At 38.4% G+C, this 21,358-nt stretch overlaps 1 protein-coding gene across 2 annotated transcripts in view; it reads left to right on the top strand.

Moving 5' to 3' along the window:
• Window positions 1–16,561, top strand: part of LOC120527272 (potassium/sodium hyperpolarization-activated cyclic nucleotide-gated channel 1) — a 346,712-nt gene extending 330,151 nt beyond the window's left edge. Inside the window, exon 8 of one of the 2 annotated variants that reach the window (XM_039750499.1) lies at window positions 15,553–16,561. In XM_039750499.1, the coding sequence (XP_039606433.1) occupies window positions 15,553–16,526 (974 nt within the window). In that variant the 3' untranslated portion in view covers window positions 16,527–16,561. The remainder of the gene's footprint in view (window positions 1–15,552) is intronic. The other variant, XM_039750500.1, reaches the window with a different exon arrangement.
• Window positions 16,562–21,358: the final 4,797 nt, after the last annotated feature.

A 21,358-nucleotide genomic window follows, 5' to 3' on the forward strand; every position in this document is an offset into this window, starting at 1 on the left:
TTCTGAGGTGAGCAGCTGAGTGTAATTTAGACTTAGGTGATATAGAAAGTTTCCAGAGTAAGGCTTTAGCCTATCTCGTCTTTCATTCATCTCTAAATCAGTTGACGATTGCTTCTATAACAACGAGTAACAGGCAGAGTAAGTCATTATCCTATCCAAAATAAAACCAGAGACGAAAGGAGTATTGTGTTGGATTATCTTGTATAATTCTGTTGAGAAGTACTTATATGATAGTCAGTGTAGTAAAACCTGGAACTCCTTGACACTGTGAGCAGAAAGATACAACCTTTACAAACAATACATTCTCAAATCTGTTAAATTCAGTCACAGAGATAAGGTACAGGGTGTAAGTCAGGGGTGCCCAATGGGTCGATCACGATCGACCGGTAGATCGGATAGGGAGTGCAGGTAGATCGCGTTGCATTCAAAAAACATTTTTTTTAAATGTTAGTCTGTCATATAGCCTCCCTATGGCATTTGCCACTTGATTGACATACAGGACGGCCAGTCTGAGATCTCTTTTCTTCTAACACACTGGTCATCCCGCACGTACGACCAAACGCACGAGCTACTGCAAAACTCAGGCTATCTAAGTGATCTAGTTAGCCTTCCAATTTATATTGACTAAAAAAGGGATTTTAAAAAAAAATTGTTGTTTATGAGCTGGACGTGGAATTGGAAGAGGATTTTTTTTGTCTCGCAATGTCACAATCGAAGTGCATTTGTCTGATCTGTCTATCATTGCTATTCCAAAGAAGGAAAAATGTGGAAAGGCACTTTGGAACTGTTCATAAAAACTATGAAACTGACTTCCTTTCGAAAAGCGATCTGAGAAAGAGAAAGGAGAAGGAACTAAAATCGCAATTAATTGGACAGCCGTCATTTTTCACTCGGCTGAATTCAAAAGCAAAGGCAGACACACCGAAGCATCGTTCCAGGTGAGTCACTCGATCATTAAGCATAAGAAGTCCTTCCAAGATGGAGAGATGATAAAAGATGCCTTTGTTGAGGCAGATGACTAGGGAGAAATTCTTCCTGTGATTTCAAGACCCCTGGCCAAAGAAAACGGAGTTTCTCCTTATCATTAAACATGCAGAATACAAGCAACTTAATAACGATCAATGGCTGCTAGACATTTTTTTTCTGATCTGACCAACATGTTGAATGAGTTTAATTTACAGCAGCAAGGAAAAGAGAACTCCATGGTCAATATGATTAGCTCAATTAATGCTTACAAACAAAAATGCAACATCTGTCCACAAAGCTGCAGCTCCTTGATTTGGGGAACATCCAAAACCTTGCATCAGAGCTGGAGACGCAATGGAAGGCATGTGTACAACTTGACAGTATACGCTACACAGAGCAGATTGAAAATTGCCTGTCAGACTTTATCTAATGGAAAAAACGTAACAATTCGACTGTTGCCCAATGTAGCAGAGTAAGAGTAGCGTTTCTTTTTCACAAATGTACTCAAGTAAAAGTAAAAAGTATGGTGCAGTAAAACTACTCTTAGAAGTACAATTTTTTTAAAAAGTTACTCAAGTAAATGTAACGGAGTAAATGTAACTTGTTATTACCCGCCTCTAAACTCAGTACATATATGTATATACAGTATATAGCATTTTTAATGTAGGGATATACCATTCTGACCTGGTCATTTTTAAAGTAACTCTCAGGCCAAAAAAGTGTGGGCACCCCTGGTGTAAGTGATAGGCAAAGGATTTCATTTTGTATGAAATAAATATAGAAAGTAGTTAATTTTTTTCCTTGTATCAAATGCGTAACTACTTTATTCTAATGATCAGAATCTTGTTACCTTGTTTCTGCTTCAAATTAATAACTTAACTGAAATGCACATACTGACAAAAAGACTGAGTCAGAATTAGAATGACTGTCCCATAACTAACTCTTATCTAAAGTATTTGTTTACATGGGAAAGAATGCAGATTTCTGGTTTGAGAACATTTTGCAAATAAACTGACTCTGCATTTGGTAACAGCATCCAAGAAGTAGGGAATCATGGGAAATAAAATGTGGTAAGAATAATTGGGGATTACAGCTGATTATTATGGAAGCTACTGTCATTAAGACAGATTAAATTAAATAATAAGGATAAAAATAGGTCACTATGAAAATGTAAAAAGAGTCTTGGCACTACTTTTCCGTTTATGTCATACACTAATCTTGAAAGAAAATAGCACTTCACTACGCTTACATTCTCAGATCCATTATGAAAAATTGAATCTCCACTGTGCTAAAAGTGCATAAAATGAGTCCTGCTGGGTGGAGAATTCTGAACTACAATTCTCTATTTTTGAATGCTGTAATATATTATGCATGTTGTTCTTTGCCTTACAATATTTTGCATATAACTAATTATGTATCATGCATATACTCTATATAATTCATTTAAACATTTAAGGAAAACAAATCAGCATACCAATATCACCAATGAGAAACCCTTTAGCTCCTAGTTCCAATGTACAATGCCAAATTGTGCAAGATTTAGACATGATAAATAAAAATAACTTTTGTTACACCTCTTCTAATGTACTGTTTTATTGCAATATATTTTAGCAATGTTACTATTGTGCTAAAATGTTGATATATTTGACTTCTCTGTAAGAGACGAGAAAGAGAGCAAGTTAATTGTTAGCTTTTTCACCCCAACAACTGTAAATGCCAATATAATAATGGGCTCCTTAGCCATAATATTTGGCAATAATATGAAATCAAGGTTAAAGCTATTTTGTGAAACAAAACACTACTTTTACTTAAGATTACAAAATTTCCTCAATAGTTCAGAAGTAGTGTTTGTCTGACCAAACAGTGAAATTTATAAGCTGGAATATCAAGGGTCTCAATCACAGTCTGAAGAGAAAAGTATTCTCTCACCTAACAGGCCTAAATGCCAAGATTATATTTTTATAGGAGAATCACTTAATAAATAAGGACCACCTTCAAATACAAAAAGGTTGGATTGGCCAAATTTTCATTCCAGCCATACAATGAAAACTAGAGGTGTGCGAATCTCAATACATAAAACAATCTCATTTGTAGTATCAAATGTAATATCTGACCCTGAAGGGCGATATGTCATGGTGATGGGCAATTTATTTAAATCTAAAATAATTTTGATAAACATCTCTGTATTTAATGTGAATAATAGAGATTTCATTCAAAATATATTTGCATCTATTTCCAATATGAACACTCATAAATTTATAATGGCTGAAGACTGTAATTGTGTTTTAAATCCAGACCTGGATAGGTCTTTTACTACAGAGGCAATAACATCTAATACCACAAAAACAATCACACAGTTTGTAATGGACCATAACTTATCAGACCCATGGAGATTCTTAAATTCAAACTCAAGAGCATATTTGTCCTTTTCACCAGTACTGCATACTTACTCAAGAATTGATTATTTCTTTATTGATAATAATTTAATGCCCACTATCATATTTTGCAAGTTGTTATATCTTATCACATACCTCTGATCTTGGAGCTTGTATCACTATTCCCTACACACTCATTTTGTAATTTGCGCCTTAACTTGTCTTTAGCAGATGATAACTTTACAGAATTCACCCCCAAACGAATTGCGTATTTTTAGAGACAAATGCATCCTGAGGTCTCTGGAAAACTCTGAAAGCTTTTTTAAGAGGACCGATTATTTCATATCTTTCTCATAACAATAAGTTGCATACCAAAAAGCACCAGAATTAATCAGTGAAATTATCAGAATAGATCAAGAATACACCAGATCTTAGAATAAGGCACTTTATAGGCAAAGAGAAGTTCAGAATTTAACCACTTGACAACAAAAGAAATGGAACAGCTTATTTTTAAATTGTGACATCATTACTATGATTACAGAGAGAAGGCTAATAAGATTTTATCTTAATAAATCCCCAGGGCTGATGTTTGCAACACAATTACAGAAATTACCAACACAGATGGAGATAAAATAATGACTTATTACAATGTGCATCATACAGACCAATTTAATTTCTGAATAATGATGTGAAGATACTCTCTAAGTTCTAGCTAAAAGGATTGAGAAAGTGCTTCCTTCTGTAATATCACAAGACCAAACCGGATTTATTAAAGGCAGACACTTAGCTTCTAATCTTTGGCATTTGCTTAATGTAATAACACACCAGAGATCATTATTCTCTTTAGATGTAGAAAAAGTATTTGACATGGTTGAATGGGACTACCTATTCACCACATTGCACAAATTTAGGTTTGGCCCAAATATGCAATCATGGATCCAACTACTCTAAACTAGTCCGGAAGACTCTGTCTGTATTAACAACATAATCTCAAACTTCTTCAAATTAGAACTTAGTACTCAACAAGGATGCCCCCTATCACCTTTGCTTTTTACAATTGTCATTGAGCCATTGGCAATTCACTTTCGAAATGCATCCGAGATAAAGGGGATTATCACAGAAAGACTTGAAAAGAAAATATCACTATATGCAAATGATATAGTACTGTATATATTAGACCCACAATGCACTAGCAGAATTTCAAAAGATATCTGGACTCAAAATTAATTTTAATAAAAGTATGCTTTTTCCAGTGAACTCTCTGGCATACAACACTAGACAGGACACCTTCCCATTTATTTTATCAGATCAGTTTAAATATCTAGCGGTAAACATCACAAGTAAATATAACTATCTTTTTCAACAAAATTTTGCTATCAGCACGGAAAAAATTAAACAAGATGTGAACAGATGGTCTATACTCCATCTCATGTTAGCAGGGATAATTGATGCTGTTTAGATGAACATTCTTCCCAAGATTCTTTTTCTGTTTCAGAACATATACATTAACGTTTATTTGGAATTTGAGACATCCACGCATTCAAAGGGCTACCCTACAAAGACCTAAAGCAAAATGTGGCATGGCACTACCTAACTTTCAGTTGTATTGCTTGGTGGCAAATATGCAAGCTAAGACCTGGGACCTCCTGCATAACGCCGTACGCAGAATTCACACTAAAACATGGCATAAGGACAATTAGGAAAATGTTCATATGCACAAAAAATCCAGATCCATAAATCTGTGCATTCGCCAACTTCCATGTTCTTCCGCTCCATAAATCTCGGTCAGCGTGAAAATTAACGGACATGCACGCACCTGCTGCCACTCTCCAAACTCCTCCCAGAATTATGCCTCTTTGAATATGCAAATCAATATGAATAGCCCTTAAACTCAGCGTTCTGTGAAAAGGCAATGGCAAAAGCACGGGGGGAAATAGAAGACTTTCAGCAAATACCAAGTGGAGGCAAGGAAAAACATACTATTTGTTGGTTTAAACAGTGGTATAAACAACAAAAGGAAGTTGATCGATTGACATAGAGTGTCGGAGAAACTGGAAAGCTCAAGTTCACAAAGTCGCACAGTATCTGAAATAAAAAAGTTGTCAAGTATCAAAGTCACTGTGAAAAGGTGAGTTGTAGCCCACCGTCTGAATGTCATATGAAAGCTTATTAGGGTACAGAGAAAAAAAAAGGCACACAGTGGGGAAAAAAGCATGAAATGTCAACTTTAATCTCGAAATTTCCACTTTAATCCATCCATCCATCCATCCTCTTCCGCTTATCCGAGGTCGGGTCGTGGGGGCAGCAGCTTAAGCAGAGAGCCCAGACTTCCCTCTCCCCGGCCACTTCTTCCAGCTCTTCCAGGAGAATCCCAAGGCGTTCCCAGGCCAGCCAGGAGACATAGTCTCTCCAGCGTGTCCTGGGTCTTCCCCGGGGCCTCCTCCCGGTTGGACGTGCCCAGAACACCTCACCAGGGAGGCATCCAGGAGGCATCCTGATCAGATGCCCGAGCCACCTCATCTGACTCCTCTCGATGCGGAGGAGCAGCGGCTCTACTCTGAGCCCCTCCCGGATGACTGAGCTTCTCACCCTATCTTTAAGGGAAAGCCCAGACACCCTGCGGAGGAAACTCATTTCAGCCGCTTGTATTCGCGATCTCGTTCTTTCGGTCACTACCCATAGCTCATGACCATAGGTGAGGGTAGGAACGTAGATCGACTGGTAAATTGAGAGCTTTGCCTTACGGCTCAGCTCCTTTTCACCACGACAGACCGATGCAGAGCCCGCATCACTGCGGATGCCGCACCGATCCGCCTGTCGATCTCACGCTCCATTCTTCCCTCACTCGTGAACAAGACCCCAAGATACTTGAACTCCTCCACTTGGGGCAGGATCTCTCCCCCAACCCTGAGAGGGCACTCCACCCTTTCCGGCTGAGGACCATGTCTCGGATTTGGAGGTGCTGATTCTCACCCCAGCCGCTTCACACTCAGCTGCGAACCGATCCAGAGAGAGCTGAAGATCACGGCCTGATGAAGCAAACAGGACAACATCATCTGCAAAAGCAGTGACCCAATCCTGAGTCCACCAAACCGACCCCTTCAACACCCTGGCTGCGCCTAGAAATTCTGTCCATAAAAGTTATGAACAGAATCGGTGACAAAGGGCAGCCCTGGCGGAGTCCAACTCTCACTGGAAACGGGCTCGACTTACTGCTGGCAATGCGGACCAAGCTCTGACACCGGTTGTACAGGACAAACAGCTCTTATCAGGGGTCTGGTACCCCATACTCCGAGCACCCCCACAGGATTCGAACGCCTTTTCCAAGTCCACAAAACACATGTAGACTGGTTGGGCAAACTCCCATGCACCCTCCAGGACTCTGCTAAGGGTGTAGAGCTGGTCCACTGTTCCACGACCAGGACTAAAACCACACTGTTCCTCCTGAATCCGATGTTCGACTATTCGACGGACCCTCCTCTCCAGAACCTCCGAATAGACTTTTCCAGGGAGGCTGAGGAGTGTGATCCCTCTGTAGTTGGAACACACCCTCCTGGTCCCCTTTTTAAAGAGGGGGACCACCACCCCAGTCTGCCAATCCAGAGGCACTGTCCCGATGTCCATGCGATGTTGCAGAGACGTGTCAACCAAGACAGTCCTACAACATCCAGAGCCTTAAGGAACTCCAGGAGAATCTCATCCACCCCCGGGCCCTGCCACCAAGGAGTTTTTTGACCACCTCGGTGACTTCAGTCCCAGAGATGGGAGAGCCCACCTCAGAGTTCCCAGGCTCTGCTTCCTCATTGGAAGGCATGTTAGTGGGATTGAGGAGGTCTTCGAAGTACTCCCCCACCGACCCACAACGTCCAGAGTTGAGGTCAGCAGGATACCATCCCCACCATATACGGTGTTGACACTGCACTGCTTCCCCCTCCTGAGACGCCGGACGGTGGACCAGAATCTCCTCGAAGCCGTCATTCTCCATGGCCTCTCCAAACTCCTCCCATGCCCGAGTTTTGCCTCAGCAACAACCGAAGCCGCATTCCGCTTGGCCTGCCGGTACCTATCAGCTGCCTCCAGAGACCCACAGGACAAAAAAGTCCTATAGGACTCCTTCTTCAGCTTGACGGCATCCCTCACCGCAGGTGTCCACCAACGGGTTTGGGGATTGCCGCCACGACCGGCTCCGGTCAGCCGCCTCAACAATAGAGGCACGTAACATGGCCCATTCGACTCAATGTCCCCACCTCCCTCGGGACGTGGTTGAAGTTCTGCGGAGGTGGGAGTTGAAGCTACTTCTGACAGGGGACTCTGCCAGCCATTCCCAGCAGACCCTCACAACACGCTTGGGCCTACCAGGTCTGACCGCATCTTCCCCACCATCAAGCCAACTCACCACCAGGTGGTGATCAGTTGACAGCTCCGCCCCTCTCTTCACCCGAGTGTCCAAGACATATGGCCGCAAGTCCGACGACACGACCACAAAGTCGATCATCGACCTGAGGCCTAGGGTGTCCTGGTGCCAAGTGCACATATGAACACCCTTATGCTTGAACATGGTGTTCGTTATGGACAATCCGTGATGAGCACAGAAGTCCAATAACAAAACACCGCTCGGGTTCAGATCAGGGGGGCCATTCCTCCCAATCACGCCCTTCCAGGTCTCACTGTCATTGCCCACGTGAGCATTGAAGTCTCCCAGCAAAACGAGGGAATCCCCAGAAGGTATGCCCTCTAGCACCCCCTCCAGAGACTCCAAAAGGGTGGATACTCCAAACTGCTGTTGGCTCATGCACAAACAACAGTCAGGACCCTTCCCCACCCGGCGGAGGGAGGCCACCCTCTCGCCCACTGGGGTAAACCCCAATGCAAAGGCTCCAAGTCGGGGCAATAAGTATGCCCACACCTGCTGGCGCCTCACCGGGCAACTCCAGAGTGGTAGAGAGTCCAGCCCCTCTCAAGGAGATTGGTTCCAGAGTCCAAGCTGTGCGTCGAGGTGAGTCTGACTATATCTAGCCGAAACCTCTCGACCTCGCGCACCAGCTCAGGCTCCTTCCCCTTCAGAGAGGTGACATTCCGCATCCCAAGTGCCAGTTTCTGTAGCCGAGGATCAGACCGCCAAGGTCCCTGCCTTCGGCCACCACCCAACTCACACTGCACCCAACCTCCTTGGCCCCTCCCATAGGTGGTGAGCCCATGGGAAGGAGGACCCACGTTACCTCTTCGGGCTGTGCCGGCCGAGCACCATGGGTGCAGGCCCGGCCCCCAATGCGCTCGCCATCGAGCCCCACCCCCAGGCCTGGCTCCAGAGGGGAAAATGGCGTCCAAAATTTGTATTCTTCATAGGAGGTTTGATGAACCGCTCTTTGTCTCATCCCTCACCTAGGACCAGTTTGCCTTGGGTGGCCCTACCAGGGGCATAAAGCCCTGGACAACATACTGTAGCTCCTAGGATCATTGGGACACGCAAACCCCTCCACCACGATAAGGTGACGGTTCAAGGAGGGGTCCACTTTAATCACGTAGTTTATTTTGTCATTAAAGTAGAACATCATAAACGTTTAATTTACTAGTTTCTCAAATCCCATCGTAACTAAAGTAGCACGTTAAATGCTTTGTTTTGTATTTGATCTTCTATGTGCTCTATATGTGTGAATCACTATGTGCTTATTAAACAGGCTTTCTCTTTCTCCAACAGGACACAGAATCCATTACATTTGTGATAGATAGATAGAGATAGATAGATAGATACTTTATTAATCCCAAGGGGAAATTCACATACTCCAGCAGCAGATAACTGATAAAAAACAATAAATTAAAGAGTGATAAAAATGCAGGTATAACAGACAATAACTTTGTATAATATTAACATTTACCCCCCCCGGCTGGAATTAAAGAGTCGCATAGTGTGGGGGAGGAATGATGATATAGTTCTCTGAATAATTTTAATACTGAGATGTATACTTGATATCATTTTCATGATGATAGGAGTTAAAGCATGTTATTAAACATGGGAACAAGGTGGCGCAGTGATTGTTCATGCCTCACACAAGATGCTTGCTGCGCTGTGCGCAACCTTCGATGAAATAATTTATTATTCAAATGTACTAACCCCCAATTCCTGTCCTTACTTTTTTTTCTCCAAAAACCCAATCGCCACACAATCAGCTCTGTAATAGACATTAAGCCATCTGTCACCTTAGAATGCTGATTCTTCGAAACTTTTAAGTAACATTGAAATATCTTCGTAGTACATGTTTAATTATTCTATCCATCTATCCTTCTAATGTTGGAGGCAGGAAAAATCCGTGAACGGAGCGCCAGCTCCTCGCTAGTGCTGTGGCACCGTGTCCTCATATGTTTAATTATTAACAATATAGATTATTTAAATGAAGTTATAGTTTTATCTGTATAACATAATAAACATTTTTTTCTGCATTTCATCTTAAAAATGATATCGTCATCATATGTAAATACAAGCTTTATAAAGTGGCTCAGGTTGTGCAAATTATAACTGTATTGCAAGTTTACAGTGAGGTAATTGTACTTATAAGTACAAAGCGTTCTACAAGGAACACTGAGGACTGGTTGAGTGTGTTTATAGTTCTTGAAATGAAACTGTTTCTGAACTGCATGGAAAGGCCCTGAAGCGTTTGCCGTATGAGAGCAGTTCAATAAACAGCATGGCTGAGGCAGCGTGTGCTTGATGCTGTATACCAATAATTCTCTTTCCAATCAGCTGCTGTAGAGCTGTGATTCTCCACTCAGATACAGTGAGTGCAGTGAGAGTAGTATGGAAAAAGATGATCCGCTGTGGCAACCTCTAACGGGAGAAGCTGAAAGAAGAAGAATAAGGTGCAGTGAGAGTAACAACGCTAAAGCAGCTATGGTATTTAGAATAGTTTGACCATCCTGTGGACCATTATATTGTTACAGGTTAATTACAATTAGATGCATTAAACTAATAAACAATATGCTGTTAATTTCAGTGTACAATATTTATAAAGCCGCGTCAGGGATGTGGATCTAAAAAAGAAAGGGAACCCACACTGGAACAGTAGCACTGCTTTGATGCTGTGTGCTGCCAGTTTGCAAAGCCAAGCAGAGAACTTGCGTACGCCAGTGTTTTAGCTAGCGTGAAAATGTGCGTGGCTTTACGGCAAGTTTAGGTTTTATACATCAATTTTTAAGGTTGAAATGGGAGTATGCAACATTTTTGTGCGTACACACCATTTATACATCAGGCCCCTGGACATTGACACAGATTGATTATTATAAACAAGCCTACTCTGCAATAGAAATAAAAACATGCTGTACTTCTTTATATGCCCTGCTTTGTGCTCCGATAAATACTAATTATCATCATGATACCAGTAATCCAATTGTCCATCAATCATTCAGAATATGAAACCAATGCAGGAAGCACTTTGAGGCGGAGAAGCTTTTATCTGTTGCACCTCTACATAATAATCATCTTTTTCTACCCTTTCACACCTTTGGAAAATGACCGGGATTAAAATACTTAGAAAATTGCATGTTGATAATTTCTTTGCATCTTTTGAACAATTACACTTCAAATTTTACTTCCCATAAACATCATTTTTCCATTAGTTTTCAAATCAGTAACTTTACTAAAAAGAACATACCCAATATGCCACACCTCCCACCGATTTCTATTCTAGAAATAATACTGATCAGTCTTGTAGACTCAGAGAGCATCTCAATAATACATAAAAACATATTAATGTCTTTTCCTTTCAAAGATCCTAGGGTGCACTGGAGAAAGGAACTTTCATTTAATATCTCAGAAAAGGAGTGGAAGTCAACCATGCATAGAGTACAGTCTAGCTCCATTTGCACAAACCATTATTACATTGATCAATAAAATCTTTTATTGACCACATTTTTCTCATTTAAAATTGTCCAAAGTATATCCAGGGCAAGATTCAACCTGTAAACATTGCAATCTAGCTCTACCCTCACTGGGCCAAATGCTTTAAAAGTCCACCAAATTAACATCATTTTAGAGAAAAATGTTTGAATGCCTTTCAGACAGCCTTGGTGACACAATCACTCCTAACCCATTAACAGCTGTGTTTGGTGTATTACCAAATGGGTTTAAACTGGAGAAGGACAAATTGATTTTGATTTCCAGTACCACAATACTAGCACAAACTTAGCTGGAAGACTCACAACCCATCTGTTATAAGTCAGTAGGTAACTGATGTTCTATACTATTTGAGATTGGAAAAAATCTAATTCTTGCTTAGAGAATCTGTTCAAACCTTTTTTTAAAATATGGCAAGATCTAATTAATAACATTTTAAAATAAGCATTTATATCGAGGAAAAGGACATTCTATCTTCTTTGTTGGTTTTTAAAGATTTTCTCTTGCTGTTGACTTTCTTCTCTTTCTCTTGGATGGGGGCTGAATTCTGCTTTGTTAAGTTTGACTTGATTGTATGTAATGTTATCTTCTTCGTTGTTTAAGTTAGACTGGATTTTAAGAAATGTTATTTTCTTCAAATAAAATTCAAGAACAATTCTCAAATAGGGACTTTTCCCATTTCAAGTGCATCCTTCTTGGAGACAGGTTTGTCAGTGAACACCAACTTTCAGTGTTGTCGTACTTTAGATAGGTCCTGGGGTAGAGGAGGTGGGACCTCCAGGCAAAACCCGGAGGTGACATTGGAAGTTATCTCTGGAATGTAGTCTGTGGATGAAAAAAAGGAGGCATTAGTGGCCTCAGACACTTGATGAAGAGGTGTCACCTTACCAGAGCATTGTACATTCTCCCTATGCACAAACATGTGACAACAGACAGTAAGCCTCTTCCTCCCATGTCTGAGTGGGGTTTTGTCCCACATACCCAAAGACAAGCAGGTTAGGTTAATTGGCAACTTTATACTGGCCTCGGTTTTAGTATGGCTGTATGTATGAGTAGGCCTTGTGATAGACTGGTGCCCTATCCAGGACTGTTTCCTGATTTCAAGTGCTGCTTGGATAGGTTCCACCTTAGGGTGAACAGACATCCAGGTTTGAGTGGTACAGTCCAACTTTCAGGCTATGTGTCCCAGATAGTTTGACCAAACATCTCTTTTTTTCTTAGAGAGTCCTGTTTTTATGCACTGTGTTCTGTTTTATGCCTAGCATCCCAGAATTGAAGATAATGTCCCATTTGGTCCATTTCGGCCCATTTTTAGGCAACCAAAATGCAATTTCATGTGCATTTTTTACATGGTGCACAGAACTCTGTGGGGAACTGAGGGTCTTCAATTTTATTTGCGCCTAGCACACTATGACCATAGAGTGGATTAATTAGGTGTGGGAGTTTTACATTTAGCTATGGAAAAAACATAGGGGCTCTTCCTTGTAAGGACCTATAAAAAACATTTACCAAACTGCATTTTATTAAATAATGTCAAACATTGTTTTGGTAATATTTTGAATTTCATAAAGATCAAATCATGTCTCTTCTCATTAGTCAGTTACAAAATAACTTGGTTCAGGTCAGTAATATGTACCTAACTTCAAGCATTAAATAAATACTTTGGAAGATATTGTCAACTATTTATATAGTTTATGGTCATGAAAAGTAACCATTCCGAGGCAAAAGCCTCCCAGTAAAATTGTCATTAAAAGTAATTGAACAGATACAATCCATACTTTATAACATAACAATTAATGTGAGACATGTTTTGTAATGGATAAAGTAAGCAATTTCAGGTTTTCAGTTTTCAACTTATTTGAATACACATTTTCTTTACTCAGTATGGAAAAAGGTACCATGATTCTGACAAATGTTATAAACATGTTTATTGTCTTTTACAAAAATATTGCTATATTTGGATAAGTTGTAGTTGAACAGTTCTCTGAAGATCAAAATAAGTTTAATTATGTTAATTTCTCTCAACATGTATTATTTTCTCTTGGGATATTCCGATAAGTTGATTGAGTCATTAATATATCAATGAATTTTCACCATATTATCAATGTGTATACATTTTCTCATGTATATGTATCAACAATTACATATATATGGAGTTAATGCAAGGCTACAGGTGAAGGCATCTGCAAAGGAAAAAAATTAAATGTCATTTCCATCCTGAAAATAAAAAAAGGTTAAAGACAACGTTTTGGATATATGGCCTTCATCAGGTATGCAACTGAAAAGGAAATGCAGGACAAAAGGATAGAGCAGGTTTGAAAAAGCTGCCATTAGAGAAGATGAAGGGAGACATTAAAAAGTTAGTCGTCATTAAGATCTGGAGAAATATGTGATCCCTGGCTGAGAATGAACTTAGATTGTTCTGTTTTTTTTCTTTGAAAAGTGCCTTTAAAGTCCTGTAAAAGAACACAGAGATAGTACTGCGATTGTCAAAGGATGTGAAGTGTTCATGCTCATGCTTGAACTTGCTCAGTGAAACGGTTCCATTAGTCCCCTCTCTCTTTCACTTATGTAGATGTTTGGCCATTTCCTACAAGAAATGCAATAAGCAAGATTTTTAGATAGGCAAGAGACCCATTGTTTAATACTGAATTTATGAGAGGGACCAGATACAAGGGTGTTGTTAATGACATATTTGCAAGTGACAAAGTCGTTCCTGATACAGCTCAAAGTGTCTGGTGAGCAATGTGGTTCTCTCTCTGAGAACTGATCTGCAGTCAAGAAGTTTGCTTAGGTAGATATATATTTATTTATTTACCCAGCACTGCATATGTGAGGAAGTCGGAGGATGGAATGATAAAACGTAGTGACAAATTATATATTAGCAAAAACTTTATTATCACTAAATGTGGTCCATTTATTACATAACTATGGTTAGTGTTGCAAACCTTCTCGAACTACAGTATTCTAGGTTTTTCCTACTAGTGCAAAGAACACAAATCACAATAAATAACTTCATATACAGTATGGTCCCTTTTAGGGTGGCTTCAGGCCATGACAAAAATAGCGAGGGAAATGTTTGAGTAAAATGACATATAATGGATGGGAAATTATTTCTTTGCTGAAAAGCAAGTGTTTGTAAACCTCCACAACCTCCAGGGGTCATAATCATTGCACCACCATGGTGCTGCGTTGCTGGTGATATATCACTGTGTGCTATGACTAGTTAATTGCTTCTGGGGGGACAAGGCCAAAAGTTATGTGTCAAAACCTGACTTATAGTGAGAAATACCTGTGTGCTGGTAAATATGGTAAAAATCTCCAGTAGTTAAAAGGAATGAATTGCATATTCACTAAGGAATATTAAAGCGTTTGCTGGAGTTTAGACAGACTGTTATTAAAGCTGTGGTAATCTGAAAATGTGTATTTGTGGGTTATAAGGGACATGTGAACTACCAGACTGGAAATATTTTTACATTTGCCATTTTTATCTTTCTTTCAACTTGCATAAAAAAGATCAGCAACATTCACTCCCTTTTGCCAGCCAAATAAATATAATCATGGTGTCATGTTTGGTATTGGTTTGGGCCAAAAGTCCTGCTAAAACTTTCCATGCATTTCCAAGCATTTTTCTTTTCAGAAGTAAGTAACTCTAGCATGCTTTCGGTTTTACTTGAAATAAAGAAAACAGTTTCTGTCAGTTTAGAGTAATATATACACATATATATTGTAGCTGGGTTTACCCAAAATTACCAAAGTTCAGCAGCTCTAGTTTGCAAAAGACAAAATATCTTAGTTTTAAAAACTTTACTAAAAATTCCAAGTAAAACAGTTCACGCAGAAAAGAGAAAATTGATATAGCAAAGAAAAGAAAAGTTCTTGTTTAAGAGAAGTTCTGTTTAAAGCTTTCTTTAAGTTTGCTGTAAACGGATCTTTCGGTCTTTGCTAGAACTGGGACCTCTTCTAAACAATAAGTGACTCAATTAACACACTGTATCTTAGTTATAGCAAGAAAGTTCTATCCCTTATTAACTTACAGGGAGTAAAGGCTATGCCATTGTCTATGACTATGAAATAAAATTATGTTCTATTCAAATTAAGCAAACACTAATATGTGTTTAACTCAAAGCTTTAACTTTCTAAGATTGGCTCTTACACATATATATGGCTAATATTACAGATCTTTATTATAAATATTGTTTCACCCTATAGATGTTTTCAGTAACTCAGTTATTATGCAGTGTTAAAGTATTCTTTAAGATGGTGATTATAAACTTTTTGTGTTTTATAATTTAAAATAATCACTTTTATTTGCAATTTTAGGGAAGAAGAATTCTCTGCTGCTGCAGAAATTCCAGAAAGATCTGAACGCGGGAGTGTTCAACACACAGGAGAACGAGATTCTGAAACAGATTATCAAACAGGACCGCGAGATGGTGATGATGGTGGATCGCAAGCAGTCAATGACAGGAATGAACTCAACCCCAGTCTCTGGAAATTCGATCATTAACTCACCTGCTCAGCCTCCATACTCCGCCACTCTTAGCCACTGTCAATTTCAGCAGTCATCAGTTCCAGCCTACAGTGCATCATCTCCAAGGGTCTTAGCTACTCCTCAACAGCCAGTTTATGCTATGCCAAGCATGTCTCACAGCAACCTGAATTCATCTTCCCCAAGCCCACAAACACCGCTACAACAGCAACAACAGGCCGCAATTTTATCACCTTGTTCATATACCACAGCTGTGTGCAGCCCCCCAGTGCAGAGCCCATTGGCAGGCCGCACTTTTCAGTATGGCTCTCCAACTGCATCCCAGCTATCACTCTTGCAACAGCAAACACAACAACCTGCATCTCAGCCTCAATCACAACCACCGCCACAGCAGCAACAGCTGCAGAAGGCACCTTCACCCCAGAGAAGTGATATGCACAAGAGCACACAGGCTCTGCATTCTGCAAGTCTGAGCCGGGATGTGAGGCCACTGTCAGCCTCCCAACCTTCGCTCCCTCATGACACATCTCTTATCACCAGGCCACATCCTTCATCAGGAGAGTCTTTGGCATCCATACCTCCTCCAGTGTCCTCTGTGCAGGGCACAAGCCTACAGAGTGGGACACGAACCACTGTACCGCAGAGAGTGAACCTCTTCCGGCAGATGTCTTCAGGAGCATTGCCTCCAGTTCGTGTGAATCCATCGTCCCAGCACAGGGATTCACTGAGCTCCAGAAGAGAATCTACAGTCTTAAGTAGTACAGAAGCTGACCAAGACAAGATGCGTTTTGCCTCAAATTTATGATCTCGTTTTTTTTTCTTTTGTTTTTTTTGTTTTTTTATTTTGCTTGTTGGTGCAAGGACACTTTGTTTACCAAAAGACTTAAGAATATTTTTAATTTTACAATACTTACTAAGAAAATACAGAAATAAATCACATGTACAGACTACTATTATATAATATTTTTGAAACCCACTTCAAATATTAAAGAATGTACTATATCTTTCTGTCCATGTATATTGTGTGTGTGTGTGTGTATATATATATATATATATATATATATATATATATATATACCTACAGTATATATATACCTATATTATATACACTATATATATATAAATATATATATATATATATATATACACTGTATATGTATATATACACACACACACACACACACTGTATGTGGATAGGGGATTTGGAAGAAGAATCTTTAAAACTCCAGTGTTAAACCTTGTCTTCCTCCAATTTGACTTTGGAAGTGAAATTATTATTATTTTTTTTTTATTTTATAAATGAAATACAACACTGACCCAAGATATTACTCTGATTTTTTTTTCTTCAAAAACCAAAATTGTTTAAAAGGAAAAATAAAACTATAACAAGCAGGAAAAATCATCAAGGACAGCATCACTGTGCAATCAACAAAAACGCTGTGTTGAAGACAACACACTTATAAAAATTATGTATAAATCTCTTCACTTCAAGAAACATATTTTATTGAAAATAAATATGTAGATATTGATGCTTGAGATTCAAAATCCATTTACAGGACTTCTGTATAATCACAAATCTTGTTGGTGAGTTAAGACCAAGCCAGTGTTATGGGTCCAAGGAATAAAAGGTTGTATTTGCTGCTTTTTTTAGTGTAAATGTTTGTCTGACAGCATGAAGGATAATATATTTTCTTTTCTATTCTCAGAAGAAGAGAGAGAATAAAAAAAAAACATTGCTTAATAATTATGAGTGTACATTTATAATATTTATAAACTGAATATAACCATTATGCAATAGACTGTGATATATACAATTAACTAAATGTCATCTGTAAATAGTTTTTTAAGTCTGGTGTTTCCAGACACTGTGTGGTGCATCCATGACAATGTCTTATTTAAATCAGGAACATATTTTCATCTGTTATAAAAACACAAATCCATAAACTGATAAAAAATAAAATGTTGGAAAAATATATAGCAAACAGATATCAGGGAATAGAAAACCTTAATGCAATTTTTGGTGTTTTATAAAAAGACAGCATTTGTACATTTTACAAATCTGATGAATATGTGTTTCTTTCAAAAGGCAAATAATCACAAGGCTTAGGTCACTGTAAGTGGTAAGACAGTTCAGCAATATAAATATGAGTGCTTGGCAGTAGGAATATCACCCAGTATTAGTCACCATAGTGTAGAAAGGTCAGATCTGGAAACAAGGTACCAATTCTGTGTTAATCAGTACACATTATTGCATGAATGTTTACGATCCTTTATTGAACTTTCAAAGAAGGAAGCACAATATTAAATAATATAAAATAACATTCTCAGATCTACTTAATCCAATTCAGGGGCTTGGGGAGCTGGAACTTATCCTGGCAGTATTGGACACAAGGCAAACATCAGTCCTGGGCACAGCACCAGCCTAGAGGGTATATACACACTAATGCTGGAGCCAATTTAGTGTTGCCAATAAACCAAACCTAAGCAAACACAGGGACAATGTACAAATCCTCCCCAAACAACAAATGAATACTAGATACCAAGGCTTCTCAGTGTCTACTGTCCTTAACCTTACGCTTGTCACAGTATGGATTTTTGTATACGCTTTGTATACAACAAGTAGTAATGATGGGGGATTGTAATTAAAATGATACTTTATAAGAACAGTACTGAAATATTTAATGCAGGAGATACTGGCCACCCCAAAAGAGAGAGTTAGGAGCACATGCTGATACAGCTCATTGCCACACCCACCACATGACAAACCAACTCAGGATCCGAGTGTAGCCATGCAACAGGTGACACCTCAGCACCACACTAGTTCAGATGGAGTGGAATAGTCTGAGGCTTTTTATAGTGGCTGGAGTGCCAATTCTGCCACCAACCCCCAGGCTTTCCCTGCAGGTTGGATGGCCTACATGCAGGGATCGATGCAGATTAACTTCATACCCAGGACGGAGCAATTGCAGGTTAAGGGCCTTGCTCAAGGGCCCAACAAAGTAGACTCACTTTATTTGGCTTTTACGGGATTCGAACTGGCAACCTTCCAATTGCCAGTGCAAATTTTTAGCCTCAGAGCCACCACTCCACCCTTACCCCACAAGGCTAAAATAAATTAAATGTTATATTTCCTACTGCCTTTCTGTTAATGGAGTTTAGAAAAAGACCTCAGATTTGTGGAATGAAAGCAAAGCAAATTATGGTACGAGTTTTATTATGACAAATTATTTATATACAGTTTGCCAATTTGGTATAATAATTTAGTGTCTGAAAAACATAACACATACATATCAGATAACCTAAAAAGCCAGCATAATATTACATTGTTGTATCATGTGTAAAAATATCATGAAATAGGAGCACTTCATTTAGCTCTGGTAAAGTTTAAAAAAATATATTGTTTTAAAGCCTATTTTGCATTAAGGTTTCTATCTCTTTCATGGTCTTTTTAGATAGAGATATAGTTTTTAAACAAATGTGTCTATATGGCATCCTCCTATTTCATTTGCATTAGTCTGACAAGTAGTCCTACAGAGAGCATGCAATATCACAAGCAGTCCATAAATGTTATGCTTTCAGATATTTAAAAGGGAAAAAGGTTTAATATTTTAAAATTAGTGTTTTGTGGAATTATATTTTGCTTACTGTCAGATAAGATTTTTTTCTGTATTTAATGAGCATCTCTTTTTCACAAAGGACATTCTTGCGTATTTGTGCCTATACTATAATCATATTCCATCCTTTGTATAAAAAAAGACTCAGCAAATAATAATAATGATAATAATAACAATGTAACAATAATGAATATTGTGGAAAAAGATGCTAGCATTAAAGAAAGCCAAATGTTTTAGTATGTTAACAAATTGTTGGATATGAATGAAAAACCATTGTGTTTCTGTAAAAAAAAAAAAAATCGTATCCTGCTTTACTCGGGCCACATTGCAATTTTCTTCTGTTATCAATTAAACAAATACCATTATGTCACTTATTTATGCAGTACACAGAGCCCATTTCCAAACCTTAGTACCTACATTTTCTGCTTAAGTGTATGTGTGTGTGTGTAATTATATATAATCATAATATAATATATGAGGAGGACCCAAAACTTCCTGGAATTGTCAAAATAACTATTATACAACTTATAGCAATTCTCTTTTAGTTATTGTCAAAATACTCCCCTTGAGATGCAATGCAGTTGTCCCAGCACTTCTTCTATTCTAGGAAACATGTCCTGTACTCATCTTTTCATCATCTCAATTTTAAATTTAAGAACAACAGAAACAAATCGCAGGGAGTGAGATCTTGCAAATATGAGATGTGTGAGGCAACAACCGCATTGTTTTTGGTCAAAAACTGACTGATAACATGGCGGTATCAAAATGCAGTGATTCAAAAAGCTGTTTTGTGTGTGCCACTGTACCAGAATTTTTTTTTTTTTCTGATACTTTCCTGCAGATTCCACAGCAGTTCAGTGTAATCATGCTGATTAATAGTCCGTTCACCAGAAAACTCCTTATTAACAAGTCTGTCATTGTCAAAATACATGATCGTGGTTGTATTGATATTCAGTATGACATGAAATGCTTTTTTACTGCTTGGAGAGAAAAAAAAAATTGCCTTAGTCATGCGCACAATTGTAGAATAAATGCCAGATATACATACTCAATCAAATCTGCACAATGCCACTTGTCTGGCATTTGATACCTAGAGGTATAATTCATACCTACACCTTAATCTTGTTCTATTGACTGATGCCAGGAATTTTTGGATTTCCTCTTGCATATATTAATATATATATATATATATATATATATATATATATATATATATATATATATATATATATATATATATATATATATATATATATTACACACACTCACAGAGTATATAATATGTGTATGAATGAAGTGTTTGTATTTTTATGTAAAAACTGGCCAAAGCAAACTATTTAAGGTAATTAATTTAAAAGCACTTTGTAATAAATAAGTTTTAATTTAGTTGCATCCTAATGTATATAATGTTATGATGCTAAGAGGAAGAAGCATCTTTGTGTCCATAAGTGTACCATAGCTTGTAAAGGGAATGCAGGAAGTCCTTAATTGTCCCAAACTGCAGTGGAGATAGGCAGTACAGTAATATATATCATATCGTAAAATAGCAGAGTGTTAGTATGCTATTTTTGATACATGCCTTTCATGGGGAATTCTTCCCAGACCTGTGCAATCTTTTTTTTATTTTTGCACTGCTTTAATGAATAGACACAGAATTCAGATCAAAAAATGTACTTAAATTGAAGCTTATCAATGAAGCTGAATAACCAGCAAATATAAATATATAAATATTTATTTTCCTTGTATATACAAAGAACAATGTCAGTGCTTGCAGAAGAAAACATTTAATTTCATTTTCTAATTCTTTATTGCAGGTCCAAAACACAGGAATAATAATCCAACTTTTCAGATATGTAGCAATAAATATATAGAGGACAGGAAGTCTGGGATTTCTGTAAATGACTTGTTTAAATAACTGGTAGAGCAATTTTCCTTATATAGTTATTGTAAAAAAATGGCTTGGTACATACACAGTTAGTTGGGTATCAGTAAACAAAAAAGAAGGATTAACTCATCTTTTCTT

The sequence above is a fragment of the Polypterus senegalus genome, chromosome 4 (assembly GCF_016835505.1).
Source record: "Polypterus senegalus isolate Bchr_013 chromosome 4, ASM1683550v1, whole genome shotgun sequence".
Classification (NCBI taxonomy): domain Eukaryota; kingdom Metazoa; phylum Chordata; class Cladistia; order Polypteriformes; family Polypteridae; genus Polypterus; species Polypterus senegalus.